The sequence below is a fragment of the Choloepus didactylus genome, chromosome 24, assembly GCF_015220235.1.
Source record: "Choloepus didactylus isolate mChoDid1 chromosome 24, mChoDid1.pri, whole genome shotgun sequence".
Taxonomy (NCBI): Eukaryota; Metazoa; Chordata; class Mammalia; order Pilosa; family Megalonychidae; genus Choloepus; species Choloepus didactylus.
In genome coordinates this window covers 716111-732306 of record NC_051330.1, presented here as the reverse complement: position 1 = coordinate 732306, position 16196 = coordinate 716111, and the positions used below count along the sequence as shown (strand labels likewise).

The 16196-nt window shown below is 50.2% G+C and overlaps 1 protein-coding gene across 1 annotated transcript in view; it reads right to left on the bottom strand.

The window, feature by feature from the left end:
- The window catches only part of RNF130 (ring finger protein 130), a 144684-nt gene extending 128694 nt beyond the window's left edge, over positions 1-15990 (bottom strand). Inside the window, 4 exon segments of the mRNA XM_037817468.1 lie at positions 11718-11853; positions 11856-12795; positions 13801-13993; positions 15948-15990. Coding sequence (XP_037673396.1) covers positions 11718-11853; positions 11856-12795; positions 13801-13993; positions 15948-15990 — 1312 coding nt within the window.
- Between the last annotated feature and the right edge of the window lie 206 nt (positions 15991-16196).

The following is a 16196-nucleotide window of genomic DNA, read 5'->3' as shown; positions in this document are numbered from 1 at the left end:
AAGGCATCTCTGCTGTTGGCTCTGAGGATGGGGGAAGGGGCCCTGAGCCAGGGGATGCAGGCAACTTCAAGAAACCGGAAAAGACAGAAACAGGTTCTCCCTCAGCCCTCCAGAAGAAATGCAGTCTCGCCAACACCTTAACTAACCCAGCGAGACCCACTGCAGACTTCAGACTCCAGAACTACAAGGTGGTAAACCCGTGGTCCTCTGTTACGATGGAAATAGGAAGCTAATATGCCATGCTACAGTCCTGGAAGACTGGCTTCTCCTCCTTCCTTGGCATGGCTCCTAGCCTGGCATATCAGGAACACGGAGTAAATAAAATGTCTTTATACGTCTTCCATCAAAGCACTTGATTATGTCTTTTACATCATAAGACAGACATATGAGCTACATGCAAAGTCAAAAAAGTGAATTAGAAAAGTCTGTGAAATGGCCCCAAGAGCACAAGTCAAGGAACACTGTCAGCCCCCCTAGATCTACAGTAGCACCACGAGGGGCTGTCCCCTCTTCAATACTCTTATCGGTAATTTAGGGCAGGGATTCTTAACTTTGCATCTAGGGACCACTTGGGGCTTCAAGGAGCATCTGAACCTCCTAAGCAGTGTTAAAAGGGTTGTGTGTGTCTCCATAAATATGTATTTTTCTGCAGAAAGGTCCACAGCTTTCAAAGTCTTAAACTGGATCTTATAACTCCAAAAGGTTAAGAGCCACTGACCCAAATGAAGATACATAAAATATGCTGACCACATTCGCAGGTGACACAAAGCCGCCAAAGAGTCAGGACTGTGGATGACAAATCAGAATTCAAAAACTACCTTGGAAGGCTGAATGAACAGGCTCAATCTAGCAAAGATAAAGTGACAGGGCTTCAGGACGGCCTCTATGAAAAAGACCTGGAAGGTTTAACCAACAGTTAGCTCAGCATGAGTCAGTGATTAGGGCTCCCAAAATAACTGTGACTTTAGGCATGTGTCCAGGACGATGGAAAAAAGAGTTCCACTCTCTTCTGCATTGGGGAAACCAAACTTGTAATACTGTGCTCAATTCTGGGTTTCCCTTAAGTGGAATACAGATAAATATATTCTGAGCAGGGAAACTAGAATGCTGAAGAGGTTTAAGATACCATGTTATCTAAGGACGGGTGGAAAAAATAGGGATATGAAGCTTAAAGGTTGAGTCAGACAATTAACTGCTCTCTACAAATATTTGAGTCAATTTTTTTTCATATGAAAAAAGAGTTTCCCGTTTTCCAGAGACTGATATGGTAGATCTCTGTCACTGTGTTCAAGCTTGAGCCTTACAATCATCTGACAGGAAAAGCTGAACCCACAGATGGGCAGCTACTTGATGATGGTTACTGACCATTAAGCTCTAAGGTTCTATAAACCTTCCCCACATCTCCATCTGCTCCTTCAATGGGCCATTATATAGACGCAAAGACCTGGTAAAGCTCCATCAATATGGCAAATGCTGGGTGAGGGGAGGGGGTGGAAGTGAGCAGGAAACCAGCCAGGAGGCACCCACTGCCAGGAGGACACAGCCACGGCTCGGTGCATGCCAGGGAGGACGGGAGGGCAGGAAGCTGGGGCTCCACCACACATGGCAGAGAGCTCCGAATGCCATTCAAAGAACCAAAGGATGAGAAGCCATTGAAGGGGCTGAAGCAAGGAGTTACATGACTGGGTCAGGCATCAAAATTATTCTGGCTGCTGTCAGGAGAAGAGATTGACAGACGTTAAGAGGAGCAGAAAGACGAAAACAGAATACAAGATGGCAGCAAGGAAAATGGTGGGCAACAGGATATATGCTAAAGGTGGATGAGATGTGGAATGTGACGAAAAGAGGCAAGGATGACTGCTACATCTCTTTAAATAACAAGGGGGGACAAGAGGTCATTTACTGAGATGGGGGAGACTGGGGAGCAGTGGTGGCGGCTGATCAGGAGGGGGAAAGGAGTAAAAGCTTGATTTTGGGCTTACCAATTTGGAGATGTCCTTGAGACAGCTGAATGAATAAATCTAGACCAGAGAAGAGGACTGGGCTAAAAGTAAACGTACAGGAAAAGATAATACGGAAAGATTTCAACAAAACAAAACAAAACTGTTTCTTTACAAGAAAATATTGTTGGACTACTGGCCACTGTTGAGTGCCCATTTGGTTTTGCTTAAAATTTGTGATCTCTAACCTCAGTCAGCTGGGGTCTAAGATTTTTCTCCAACAACATTTGGCTCTTGGCTATGGACACGGAGAAGATGAATGGTACACAGTCCATCCAGGATTCCGGTTTTGCCAAGAGCGTGTGAAAGAGGAAGAGGAAAAAGAGGTGATTTTCATAAAGAATCATGGAAAGAGAGAAGTGGGAAGCCGAGGGGGGCCTGAAATGGCCAATGTGACAAGACCTCATTGTGCGCCCATCAGCAATGGGCTGGGCGGGCGGCTGCTACCCGGGACCAGGGAATCACCACGAGACACGCAGTGGACTAACTTCTACGGTAAAGAACTACAACTAGGGCCCACGAGACCTGACGATAAAACGAAGTCGTGTAACTCGTGTAAGTCACGGCGGCATTTCCCGATCCATGTCTGTGCTCGTGTAGTAGGAGACCATCACTGTTTCTGCAGGATCCTAAATTCCACAGCATGTCACTGGAGTTGGAGGAGGATTCAGATGTTGGGAAAATAAGGAAAATGGGGAGAATTCATTTGTAGTGAGCACCTGGGGAGGAGTGGAGCTTTCTTGCACACACGGTTGGAAACTCACCCAATGGTTCACAATGAAGGGCACCTGCCCCACGCCCCACGTCCCCAGAGGCAACCACTTGGACTGTTTCTAGTTCCTTGGCTTTTGGCGCTCACCTTTCACTGTGCAAACAAGGCTTTTAGGAATTATTTCCCGGTTTGTTGATTTTAGAAGTCATCTGTGGATTGATGAGGTCACAAAGTAGGATTTTGCTCATTTCTGCTTTTCCATTTCTCCTCTTCTGATTTTATTATTTCATCATTTACCTCTGTGGTTAACCCCCTCCAGAGTCTCTTGAGTCCTCATTCTGTGAGATGCAGATATAGCTTCCTCGCCCGTCCCTAACAGCCCTTCTCTCTTCCGTTTTGCCACCTTTGCTATCTAATTACATTTTCGTATTCTTCAGGTTGATGGTATTTACTTTCTGCTCTGTAACTACAATTTAGTATTCTATGCTTTAACTACAGACTGATTCTAAACAGTGAAACTAATAAAACCAAGAAAAGCGTTAACATCACCACATCAAAAATACAGAAAAGTCAAACACTAAACTAGGATTCCATTTCCTTTCTGGAATTCACTAAGTGCTCAAATCACGCCACATTTTCAGTTGTTTCATATCTGGACCAAACATTCTTATATACTTTTGTGTCCTTGAGTTCTTCTTTTCTTACTGGGGAGAAAAATGTCCTTTTCAACATGTTCCTAATATCTACCAGTTTCATAGTCATTCTAACCACTGCTTGGAATTCATTCCATTCTTTTTGAAACTAGGGAATAAACCACAAAAATTTAAAATAACCTGTTGATGCTTACTTGTTCCTGGTCTTCCTTTCAGATATTATATTATTGTTTCCCCTTTCCCCCCATAAAGACCTTCCCCCTTTGGTATTGATAAGAAAATGAGAAACATCACCCATAATCCAATCAATAATATTTTTATTTTTGCATACTACTTTGAGTCCTTGTCCACTATAAATGAATTTAACACAGCGGCAGTCATAGTTCAACCACTTTATAGTCACATTGTAGCACATACACAGCTTTCCGATGATCCCTTTTAATGGCTGTGTAACATTCCACTGACTGAATATATCATAATTTATTAAATCCACCCAGGAAGCAGTTCAAAGAAGAAGTGTAAGAGTTGGAAAAACTTCTACAGCTTTGATAACTTCTGACACCACCCATGTGGGTTCAGTCAGCAACCGCAAACCATGCAGAACCTCGCTTCCATCTGATTCTGACTCCTCAGGTAAGAGGCAATCTTCTCAAGGCCGCCCTTCAGGTCCCAGGAGCGAACCTGGGGCCCAGGGCCACCGCACTTCTGATCAGCTGGCTACCAACTGGGGTGCTCCCATCACCCCCTCAGGTTGGATAATTCAGAACTCACGGAGAGCACGAGACTTAAGGTTATAGCTGTGGTGCAGTAAATGGACACAAATAAGAAGCCAAAAGAAGGGTGCGTAAGGCGAGGTCTGGGAGGGTCTCGAAGGCCGTGTCACCCTCCTACACACCGGTGTGTCTCCTCCTGGAAGCTCACGGAGCCGCACCACGTGGACACAGCTCTGGAGTAACTCGGTCTCCAGCCCCTCCCCATTGACAGTCCTTCCAGGGTGGCCAATCCTCACCATAAGAATAAGCTGAGGTCCTGGGCCCACCGTGAAAAACAGAAGATGTGGCTATCACTGGAAATCCCGAAGACGTGGAGGTTGCCTCCTGGGTCTAGGGACAAAGGCCAGCCAAGTTCTTCGTTCCACTCCAGGTGAGTAAAGCACGAATGCGAGAGGCAGCCGACTGCTGCCCCCAGTCTGCCCAACCCCCAATCCCAGTGCCGCGCAGCGAGCGAGTTACTGACACTCATCACCCAGGGCTGCCCTACTAAGTTCCAGGTACCACCCTCAGCCCTGAGTGTACAGGGGGGACTCCAAAGACAGGCTCCCTGCTCTCAAAACAGATAAAACAGAGATACCATTTCCAGCCATGTTAAGTGCTACAGAGGAAAAAGGAACTAAAGGAGAGCCTGGAGTGTCAAATTTCCCATCCATAAAACGAGACCAACAGACCACCCAGAGCTCTTATGAGGATTTAATGAAAATCCAGGTAAAAGATTTAGTGTCGCTCTTGGTACACAGTAGGTATTCAATATATGTCAACTTTATCACTGCCTGGCATAAAATGAGAACACCAGACCAAGAAATAGTAATCCTCTCTTATAGTCTTTCCTCTTCTCTTTCCCATCAATCTAAACCCTGTGCTTTTTCAAGTTGGAGCTCCTGGCTAGAAGTCTGGTGTGGGTCCTCTTTTATATCCACTTCTTTTCATCACGTGCATATTTTCTTTTACCTCCTTGATGATACTTAGTACATGCATATGTATATTTTTTTCCTGATTATGGGTCATATATTTTTTTCTTCTTTGCAAGCCTGGTAATTTTTTATTGGATGCCAATTGTGGATTTTACATTTGGGGAAGCTAGATTTTGTTGCATTCCTTTAAATACTGTTGCGTTTTTCCCGGAACCAGTTAAGTTACTTGGAATCAGTTAGCTCCTTGAAGGTTTGCTTTTAAGCTTTGTGAGGTGGGTACAGAAGAGGCTTTTCTCTGGGGCTAATCTGGCCCCTCTCCATACCCTGTGCATTAGGTCTTTCCGATCCAGCTGGTGAGAACACGAACTATTCCCAGTCTTGCGTGAACTCCAAGAACTGTTCTACTTCCTCATTTCTGGCAGCTGTTGTCCCAGCCTCAGGCCGTTTCTTCATGAGATGTGCAGATCAGCACCCAATCAAAGACTCGGGGACACCCCCTGCAGCTCCTTCCTCTCCAGGACTTTGCCTTGCACATTCAAGCCACCTCGACCTCCCTGAGCTCTGAACCCCGTCTCCTCAGCTCGGCAAGGCCCCCAGACTCTTTTGGGGTCACCCTCCTGTGCTGCAGCCTGGAAACTACCTCCAGGCAGTAAGCTGAGAAAATCAGAGCTTCCTTCTTTACTTCCCTTCTCTCAGGATCACTGTCCTTTGCTGCCTGCTGACCTATTTCTGAAAACTGCTGTTTCATAATGTTGTGAGGTTTCCTAGTCATTTAAGGTGGGGGGAAGGGGTAAATCCAGTCCCTGTTACTCTGCCGTGGCTAGAAGCAGAAGTTCCCAGGTTTGAGCTCAAATGCCACATTTTCAATGAAGCCTTGTTTTTCTGTTTCTCCGGTCACCAGGCCATGTACATCCCTGCACGATCACAGAAGTCCTACGGAGCACTGTGCACATCAACGTCCCCTCCACCATCCTACAAGGCCCGAGGCCAAGCACACACCACAAGCTCTAATGCAATCACATATCCCAAAGTCAGGGGCCTGCTCGCCCGGCACAGCACTCGCCCTTGGCTGAAACAAAGACGAGATTATCCCTAACTTCCAGGAGCTCGAGGTATGGGGCATCTTAGGTATCAAATTCCCACCCAAGACATAAACCTTTAGAACAGGGATCATCTAAGTTTTTCTTAAAGGGCCAGAGGGCGAATATTTCCTTGCTGGCCCTAGACCCTCGGTCACAGCTACTGGCCCTTCTGCCGCAGTCAGACAGCAGGTGCAGGCAGCCTGGAAAAACGGCCGCGGCTGCGTCCCGATAAAACTGTAGCAGGCTGCCACCCCAGGCGGAGTGTGCAGGCCTGTTCTGGAGAACAGAATCCACCTGTAAGCTGAAGACAGCCTGCGCTGTCTCCGACAATGGCGCGTTCTGGACGTGTGATCCCAACATGGCTGTTCTCTCAGCAGACGACCCGGTTCCCTCGGGCAGGAATCACATCGCGTCTGCAGCACACGCCAGGGGGTGAGCTCACCGTGAAGCACAGGGTAAGGCCTTTCCTATCTACTTCACTTGGCTTGACTTTTGAAGGGTTCCCCTTGCTCCATTCAAAACGGGCTCCAATGGTAAAGAAAACTACACAATTTATGGAAAATAACGTATGTCTAGGACATAAAATACTCGAAGGATGAACCAAAGTTGGTGGTCGCAAAAGAAAACTCAGATGGTTTCATTTTGTAAATAAGTCAAGACTGCTACGCTTAGAAGAACAAGCTCCATCCATTCATCCAGCCGATGAGGACACTGCCCCATCCCTGGGGGACTTCCTCCTTGAGAATTTTCTAAAGAAAGCGTTCATAAGCATGTGAGAAAGTAAGTTTCCTTCCTTTGCAGTTTCTCACTACCTTTTTTTAAATAGAACTCTCATTACCTTGCTCAAGCAGCCACCTTACTCAAAACACCTGTCTCTAAATAACTTGCGGCTGTCATAATTCTACCTGGAAAAGACAAAGATGTGATATATTGCTGATATTACCTAAGCTGTTCAAACAGATAATCTCACAAAACAAATTCTCAAAACGTTTAATGTTTTCATTGCTGCGTATCGCAGACATCTATAAACAGACACACACCGCAAACGTGACTCATGGAAAGAGCACTTGCTCCTTGGTGGCGGCTCTGTTAAAAAGCTCTGTCTCGAGGGGGCAGGGAGCTCAGCAGCCGTCTAGTCTAACCTTCCTTACAATGAAGAAATCCCTTGCACCACACTCCTGACATCTCTCCACATCTGTCTGCGGAAGTACAGACGAACTGGAGGTGTGGCTGCCCCTTTCGAGGTGGGAACACTGCCGTCACAGACCCAGGTGCCAGGCCGCGAGGCCAGACCAGCTGGGCAGTCAGCAAGGGCTCTCGGGCCTCGTCCATGACGTGCAGCGAGGCCGCATCTCCGAGGCCAGGATTTATGTGCATGCCTAGTCATTTCTCTTTTCTTGGTTTCGACCTATCATTTGCACATGGATTCCTGCCTATCTGTTACATATGCCACGTCTTTAGGAAAACCAGTGGCACAATGATGAACAGAGGGAGGGAAAGCTGGAGGCACAAATAGGGACCACGCTTTTGGGAAGCTTTGACATAAAGAAGAAGAGAAATGGGGGTGTGCATGATGAGGATCTGGGTAGGTGGGGGTCAAGTGTTTTTTATTAATAGTAGAAATATTTATATGCTAATGGCCATAATCCCAAACAGAAGGAAAAATAACAGTATGTGAAAACACTTTCTAAATTGTAAAGTTCAAAAACATATAATTTATTGGATATAATCTCCTTTTGTCAGGCTGTTTACATACATTCTGTCGAATTTTGGTTTTTAGAGCCCATGCTCCTTGTGAATGCTCCCAGGAATGTGCCTGCTTTATCTCTGAAAATTCTGAAATCTCGGTCTCCTTTTCCATCAGGAATTCTCTGAAAATTCTGAAATCTCGGTCTCCTTTTCCATCAGGAATTCTGTGATTATGTGAGCCCTTTCATCTAAGGTCCTGCTTTCACCATTCCAATCGTCTTCACTGTCTTATCAGAATTTAAAAGGAAATTTCAGGTTTAAGAGATTCTTCCAGTAGGACCACTTTTTCACATGAAAAGCTAAGTTTATTTTGGGGGGGACTTCATTGCATCACTACAAGTTAGCAAGATGCAGGAAAAAAGTTTATCTTTTAGTACAGTTACCCTCCAAGGTGGTAACAGCCAATCCCGAAAACTTACATGCAAGGCAAAAAGTGGCTGCCCACAAATGCCTCCCCCCAGCACACCTGCTTACAACACTGCACCATCAGCCCCGGCTGCCTCCTCTCCCAACCCCACCCACTCATGTGCACACACAGGGCACGTTTGCAGGGAGCCCCCAGGCAAACGTGACTAGGTGTTCAACACTGTTTGTAGCTCCAAGCACAGTCTAAGCTGGTGATAAGAAAGCAACTGTGAGCTGTGCGTAAATAGCAGACATGCTCCTTCAAAACCCCATTTCTAAAAGGAATTCTCATCAGTTAAAATAGGAAATGTGTTAGACCCAAACAAATGAATCTCCATTTGCCAATGCATCGTATTTAATGACAGTAATCTTCAAAGGGTGACACTTATTTATGAACTATAATTACTTATACTTTATAAAGTATACTCTAAAAAGTATTTTTAAAAAATGTACTTTTTAAAATACCAAAGCGCTTAAGAAAAAAAATCACCAAATTTGGTTTTTAAAGGAATATGACAGGTAAACCTTACTCAGAAATTCATATATATGCCTAACTTTGAAATTCAGACATGCCTAACTGACAGCAGCATTGCAAAATAAAAAGAAAGGTTCTAATTTCACAAATCAAGCCACAGTTTTAAAATAGGCCACCATGATGAGCTCTAGAAAACTATAAAGTTTTTTGTCTTTATATTCATTTCTACCAAACACTGACCCTTAAAATGAGTTTTCATTAATTTCAAACCTATTGACCACAGCTTTTTTTATGGTCAGGAATTCTGTCACATAATTTTTTTTTGTAACTTGAATATCACTTAGCTTAGTGTCAAGCCCTCAATAAACAAGTTAAGAATTCTCTTTGATTCAAAATTATAAGAGCATAAAAGTCACAAGAGCAATGCAATATTTTTTTTTAAATATAGAATTTTGAATCTCACTAAATAAAGAATAGTAGACTGTAAAACACCCAAACGTTACTCCAATTTTTAAACCATTTTCTTAAGCATGAATAATTTTAATGGGTCTCTCCCACCATTCTTGTTTTAAAAATCATCTCTAAGTTCCTGCTGTGAAAGCAGAAGAATTTCTGGGTTTCATATTTTGCCCACAGGTTTAGATATAATTTAGAGGTAGGAACTGCTTGGGAGAGCCCCCACTGGAAATCATCTGTCTTATTAAAATATGTTGACGTGTTGGTGGCCGCTGGTGTCCTGAATGGAGCTTGGCGCACAGTCAAATTTCAAGGTGTACTTGCTGGAATGGATGAGCAGGTGTGTGAGGACCCTGAGCACCCAGCCTGACTCACTCTGCCTGTAGGCTCCCACCACCACCAGCAATCCTAGGGCAATCTCCTCTCCTACATCCCCCTGGAGGAAGGAAAAGAGCGGGAAACGTCCGGACTCAGTCCTCTCACACAGGGCCCACATGTGCTCATTCTGTTGCAGCATCCAACATCCCGAGGACTTCGAGGCTCACGGAGGTTAACAAGCCTTCTCTCCTAAACTGCAGGAACTCTCTACACTCTCCACAGCCTGCCATGTTCCGTTTTCCCGACGAGGAACCAGAAGCCAAGAGGCTGGCCTGCTTTCCCAGGGCCACCGGGTGGACGAGCAGCACAGGTGTGACTCGAGCCTCTGCTCCCACAGAGCAGGTTCTCAGTGAGAAGGGGAAGGACCAGCCTGCTGCCTCACTCAGGTGCACGTTCCTTCCCGGTACCCTCCCGTGGGAACACCCAAACCTGTTTTCTCAGAAACATGGGGCTCTTGTTTGGGGCGACGGGCAAGCAGGAAGTAGTTTCGCCACTGTGGAGGCAAGAATCTCAAGCGAGGGTCTGGACGTGGGGAGCCCAGGGGAAGCAGGCTCGGAGACAAACCACAGATTTCCAAATGCCCAGGGCCAGCTATTGCTCCAGAACAGCTTCCTCTCCCCTCTTCCTCCCTCCCCACGTGACCCTCGCGGCCCCAGCACCAGAAAACAGGCCGGCATTGTTCCTGCCAGAGCCTGGCAACGCCAGTGTGTCCCGACCACAGTGGCTGGCACTGAGCGGGCACCCAAATATTTACCAACGAACGACAGAGGGAAGCTGTTTCTGTGGGCAGGCTGGGACTCGGCCATTTCTAGCAAAGCGGAGATGACAACTGCACCTGAAGCCCGATTCTCACGCAAAAATGAGCTTTCAAAAGGCAGGTCTCAGCTGGGGTCTGGCTACAGTGAAAGCCTGGCCTGATTCTCCCCCCAGCCCCGCACTTCAGCACACCAACACAGAGCTGGAGGAGTATGATGTTTCAGTGTTTTCCCCTTTAAAAACAAACACCCTGACCTTATTCAGACTGCCTAGCTTAGGTCACCTAAACAAGAATAGTAGGTAGAAAAAACCAAAATCCCTTCTCAGCATTTTCAGGGTGAGAGAGGGGGTGGCCAAAAGGCTTCAAAAGACAGGTCTTGACAAATTTATCCCATTTCCACCCCCGTCCTGAAGCCCTGGCTACTGGTTCCAACTGGTGAGATTTCCAGGAGTCAAACGACAGTAAAAGGGCCGGGGCAGGACAAGGGCCAAAGCGCAACAGGGAAGGTACCGTGGTCCTCTTGCACCGCCGCCCCCTTGCCACCTGAGAAAACGGCACGTTCTTACGTTGGAAAGGGGCCCCTCCTTCCAGAGCCAAGGCAGCGTGAGGCCCGTGATTTCGGGAGCAAACCTGCCGGTTCCCAAACACCGGTCAACATCTCAGGCACCAGGAGGGAGTTTTGCGCTTTCCCCCCCACCTCCTTTGTCTGAGCTGCCCCTGCTAACTCCCACTTCGATGCCCCGCTGTAAACAAGCTCCCTAAGACAGAAAAAGAATGTTCCAAGTCTGTAAAATAATAACCATAATAACAATAATAAAAAGAAGAATTAAAACCAATAAAACTTCTCGAACCTCATGCCCACCCGGGAGCAGGCGGAGCTCGACGCGCGGGAGACCCTCACTCTGGGAGCTGCCGGCCCAGCGCTCCGGCGAGCCCTGCTCGGGGGACCGCGAGCCCCGCGCCCGGCACCCCCGGCCTCTCCACGGCGTCTCCCCGCGCCCCCCGGCCTCTCCACGGCCTCTCCACGGCGTCTCCCCGCGCCCGGCGCCCCCGGCCTCTCCACGGCTTCCTCCCGCGCCCCGGCCTCCCCCACGCCCCGGCCTCCCCGCGCCTCGCCCTCCTCCCGCGCCCCCGGCCTCCTCGCGGTCCCCGGCCTCCTCGCGCCCCCCGGCCTCTCCCCGGCTTCCTCCCGCGCCCCGGCCTCCCCGCGCCCCCGGCCTCCCCCACGCCCCCGCCTCCCCCCACGCCCCGGCCTCCCCGCGCCCCCGGCCTCCCCGCGCCCCGGCCTTCCCCGCGGCCCCCGGCCTCCCCCACGCCCGGCCTCCCCACGCCCCGGCCTCCCGCCGCCGGCCCGCGGGCTCACCTCCGTGGAGGGGCAGCGGCGCCAGCACCTGGCCGCCGAGGACCTCGGCCTTGGGCGAGTCGCGCCCGATAGCCGCCCGCGGTCCGACGCGGAGGTGAGAGGGGCGCCGCTGGCCCGGCTCCTGCACCGTCACGTTTTGATGAGCGCCGTGTAGTACTTCTGCGCTCGCGGGGCTCCGGCCCGCGGCCCGCCAACAGCCGCACGGCCAGGCACAGCGCCAGCGCCGCCACCCGCGCCTGGGCCCGAACGCCCCGCCTCGCCGCGCCGCCATGCTGCCTCCGCCGCACGCCGACCGACGCAGGATCCGCGGACAGCCGAGGGGCGGGGAGGGGCCGAGCGAGGACGGCCTGTGCGAGCGACCCGCGCGCAGCTACGGCGGGGACGGCGGTCAGGCGCGACGAGGGCGGCTCCCCCGAGGCCTCGCGGGCTGCGGCGCCCGCAGCGTCTTAATACAGGGTGGGCACGGCCGAGGCGGGCGGCGCGGGGACGGGCCCGGGGAGGGCCGACGGCAGCACCGCCCCCTGCCGGCCGGCAGGCGCGCAGGGCCCGAGGCGCAGCCCCGCCCCGCGCATGCGCGCCAGGCCCCGCCGCGCTCCCGCCCGCCTGCACGCGGGTCCGCGAGGGCGAGACCCCGCCGCGGGCGCCGGGTGCTGCTCCCCAGGGCGCGGTGGGCGCCGAGCCGGAGACCCGAGTCCAGGAGGAAGCCGAACACTTAGAACTGTAACTTTCATAATTTTTTAAAGTTAAACGACAATGTTCTTTACCATTTCGGCCTGTCACCTGCGAGTCACCGAATTGGCATGGGGGGGGGTCTCGGGCGCCGTCAGTGGGCGTGTGCAGGGGCGCGGCGGGGTCGAGCCCTCTGCGGAGCAGGTGAAAACCTCCGGGTCTCCGCTCCCCGGGAAGACTGGTGAGACGACCCCGCCCCCGGTCCCTGGAGACTGCACGTCCTAGAGCGGAAGCCGTGTGGAGCGTGCGGCTGGCTTCAGGCGCGGCTGGATCCAGGGGGTCCGGGCTTTGGGGACGGGAGGTGGGGGAGAAGGGGCCGCTGCAGATCGGCCGGGCAGCTCCTCTGCTCCTAGAGTGACAGGCGTGGGGTCAGCCCTGCCCAAGCCAATGTGCGGGGAAGCAGGTGCAATTCCGGCTAAAATGTCCCAGGTCCACTGGTGCCGCCTGGTGAGTCCTTCCATACCCTTCCTTCTGTCCTGTGTCCAGACCGTGTCCTTGCCTGCGAGACCGGCTCTCATTCATTTCATTGCCCCCAGAAAGCCCAGACCCCACACAGAGCTACCAGGCCCCACGTGGGCCCAGCGCATAAGGGGCCCCCTCTGTCCTCCGCCGGCCCGGAGCCCCTGGGACCCCCAGGACATGCTGTCAAGGCCTCACTTCCAGCCAGGACCCTCGTGGGGCCCGCATGGGGCGCTTGCCGGGCGGAGGTCTCAGTCGCTGCTCCTCCCACCGGGCCTGGCTCCTCTGCCCTCCAGGGTCTCCAATGTGGGGAGAAGGCGCTCCCCGTGACGCTCCCTTTTAGTCCTTCTGAGTTTGTCCCCAAGAAAGTCACTTCTGATGCGAAAGCGCCTTTGACCCGTCTCTGGTGCTTGCCAGTCTCCCTTTTAGGCAAAGAGAGGAGGCCTCAGTGGGCCCCTGCGACTTTGTGGGGCTTATTGTGCTTATTTTTATGGAGACCTTTCCTGTAGGGCAGAAGGTTTTCCATTTATAGTAGTGATACACACTTTTATTTTCATTTAAAAAAAAAAGTGACTGTTAAAAGTATTAAGTAGAGAAAAACACGGTTGGTACTTGGATGTGGAAGATATCACAGACGCCTTCCGTGTGCAGATCGGGGCTCACGCAGCTGGTGGGTGACTGTCGGCACCACAGAGGGGTGGGCTGCAGGGTCTTCACCCTTCCAGAAGCCTGGGCGCACCTCCCTCCTGCGGGGCCAATTCTCTGACTCAACAACACAATACGTATTCTTTCTCCTAATACTGAGTACCCGTGAGATTTTCTTTTCCTTCCTCCCCTCCTCCCTTCTCCCCTCTCTTTCTTACTTCCTTTCTTTCTTTTCCAGAGAGCAGTTTACCAGCATTCAGACCCCAGCTGGGCCACACGGCAGCTCTGCGGTGCCTGCGAGTTCCCGTCACCGTCAGGGTCCGTTTCCCCCTGTGACGTGGAGGTGTTGACCTGTCCCTCTTTGGCTCTGCCCGCTGTGAAGCAGAGGATGTGTGCTTGGAGGTTGTCGCTCCTGCAGTCACCCCATTTCCCTGCAACTGAGGCTGGAGGGACAAGGGCCCGTGAACGGGTCCTGGCCCAGGGTGGGGGCCCCCCACTGCCCTCCCACAGGCGTCACCCAGGGCGGGTCACCCTGAGCGGAAGAGGCTCGGGCATCCCGCACACAGGTGCGAGCACCCACGGCCACCGGGGCACAGCCCCCTAGCGTTTTATTAACAAAGATGTATAATGTATTTGTATCGGTGATCCCAAACTTTTTAATCTTTCTTAATAAAAACTTTCAAGTATATGGCAAAATGGAAAGAATGGGACAAGGAAACACCTGTAGATCCACTAACTAGGTCCAATGGCAGTTATCGATTTTTATTTTTAAAACTTTTTCCAGAACCATTTTATTGCATTCTCTTCTATTATGACCAAGACAATGAACGGTGATTCTCTGAAATAAACTCAGGCCCTTCCCTTATTCAAATGTCCCCAAACATCTCTAATTGCTCCCCCCCCCCATTTTCTTTAAGGGCTTTGATGAAGGTTCCACATAGAATTTGATTATGTCTTCTTTCTAGAACCGCAGACATTTAGGGTGCAGCCCCAGCTCCAGCAGATTAAAAGTCATAGATGGTGGTTGTGCAGTTTTACCTGTGGCCCTTGAAGTTCTCCATGAAATGTGTTCAGTTCTGTACTTATCTCGTCAGTAACACAAATCTGTTGTATTCTATTTTCTTGTGTGTTAAACATTCAAACTATACCACAACTACGATAACCTTGTTTTAGCATTTCTTCATTTTTAAAAATGTACCAGGAAGCTCAAGAAATGGAAGTGACCCAGGCTCCTCTCACTTCTCAGAGGTCCTGAGGTCCTCTCAGATATATGGGTCATCTTTCACCCTTCTGCGCAGATCCCACCAGCAGAGGATAAAGGTCCATGGTCAATGCCAGGAGACTATGTGCTAGTGTGGGGAGGAGGATGGCAGAAGCTGTGAGGGGGACACTCTGTGCCCACTCCAACCCCTTCTTCCTTGCTTGACTCTACTGTACAGCTTGTGGGTGATAAAAACTCCATTTTCCTGTATGGGCATCTCCATCCATCCATCCATCCATCCATGTGTCCATCCACCCATCTGTCTGTCCATCAATCCATTGATTTGCCCATCTATCCATCCATCCATCCATCCATCCATCCATCCAACCATCCAACCATCCATCATCCATCCACCCACCCAACCACCCACCCATCCATCCAGTCATCCATCCTTCCATCCATCCATCCAACCATCCATTTGTCCATCTGTTCATCCATCCTTCCATCCATCCATCCATCCATCCATCCATCCAACCATTCATTTGTCCATCTGTTCATCCATCCATCCATTCACCCACCCAACCAACTACCCATCCATCCATCCATCCACCCAACCATCCATCCATCCAACCATCCATTCATCCCTCTGTCCATCCATTTATTCAGCATATTTTTATTGAGGCAGTTCGAGGTGCTTGGAATACATAAGTGAACAATCAGTCAAAGAACCCCACTTTCGTAGCACATTCCAGCATGACCCAGTTCTGGCTGATGCCCTGGGAGGGGTAGTCTGTTGCTGCATCTTCCCCTTCCTCCTGTCTCCATAGGATCATGCTAACGATGGTGAGAAAGGAAGGGAGAAGGAGCCTGGGTCCCTGATTACTTTCCTGAGAAGCTGCCCCAGCCCTCTACATTCTTCTGCACTTCCTGTTGTGTAGGGAAAAAAATAAACCCATTTTCCGTTATTTGTATCTGAACACCATCCTGATAAAAGTAGAGAAAAGGGTGTGTGTGCACAGAAGAACCCTAGGTTTTTGGTATCTTAGCATCCTGAAATTTCCTCCATAATGATCCTTTTTTAAAGACCTTAAAATTAGGTTCAGCCTAGAGCAAGGAGCCTGTCCTAGTTTGCCAGGGATGCTGTGACAAAGACTGCAAAGTGCACTGGCTTAAGCACCAGGACTTTACTGGCTCACAGTTTGGAGGCTGGAAGTCCAACGTCAGGTACTGACAGGCCATGCTTTCTCTGGTGCTGGCTTCATGGCACTTCTTAGGTTTCCTTGGCTTGTAGACGCATCTCTGACCCATCACATGGCATCTCTCTCTCCTCTGGACTCCCCTGACTGTGTCTGAATTATCTTTGCTTATGAGAACTTCAGCCATTCGGAGTACGCCCACCCTCGTTCAATTTGGCCACACCTTAACCAAAAACATTTTCAACAGTC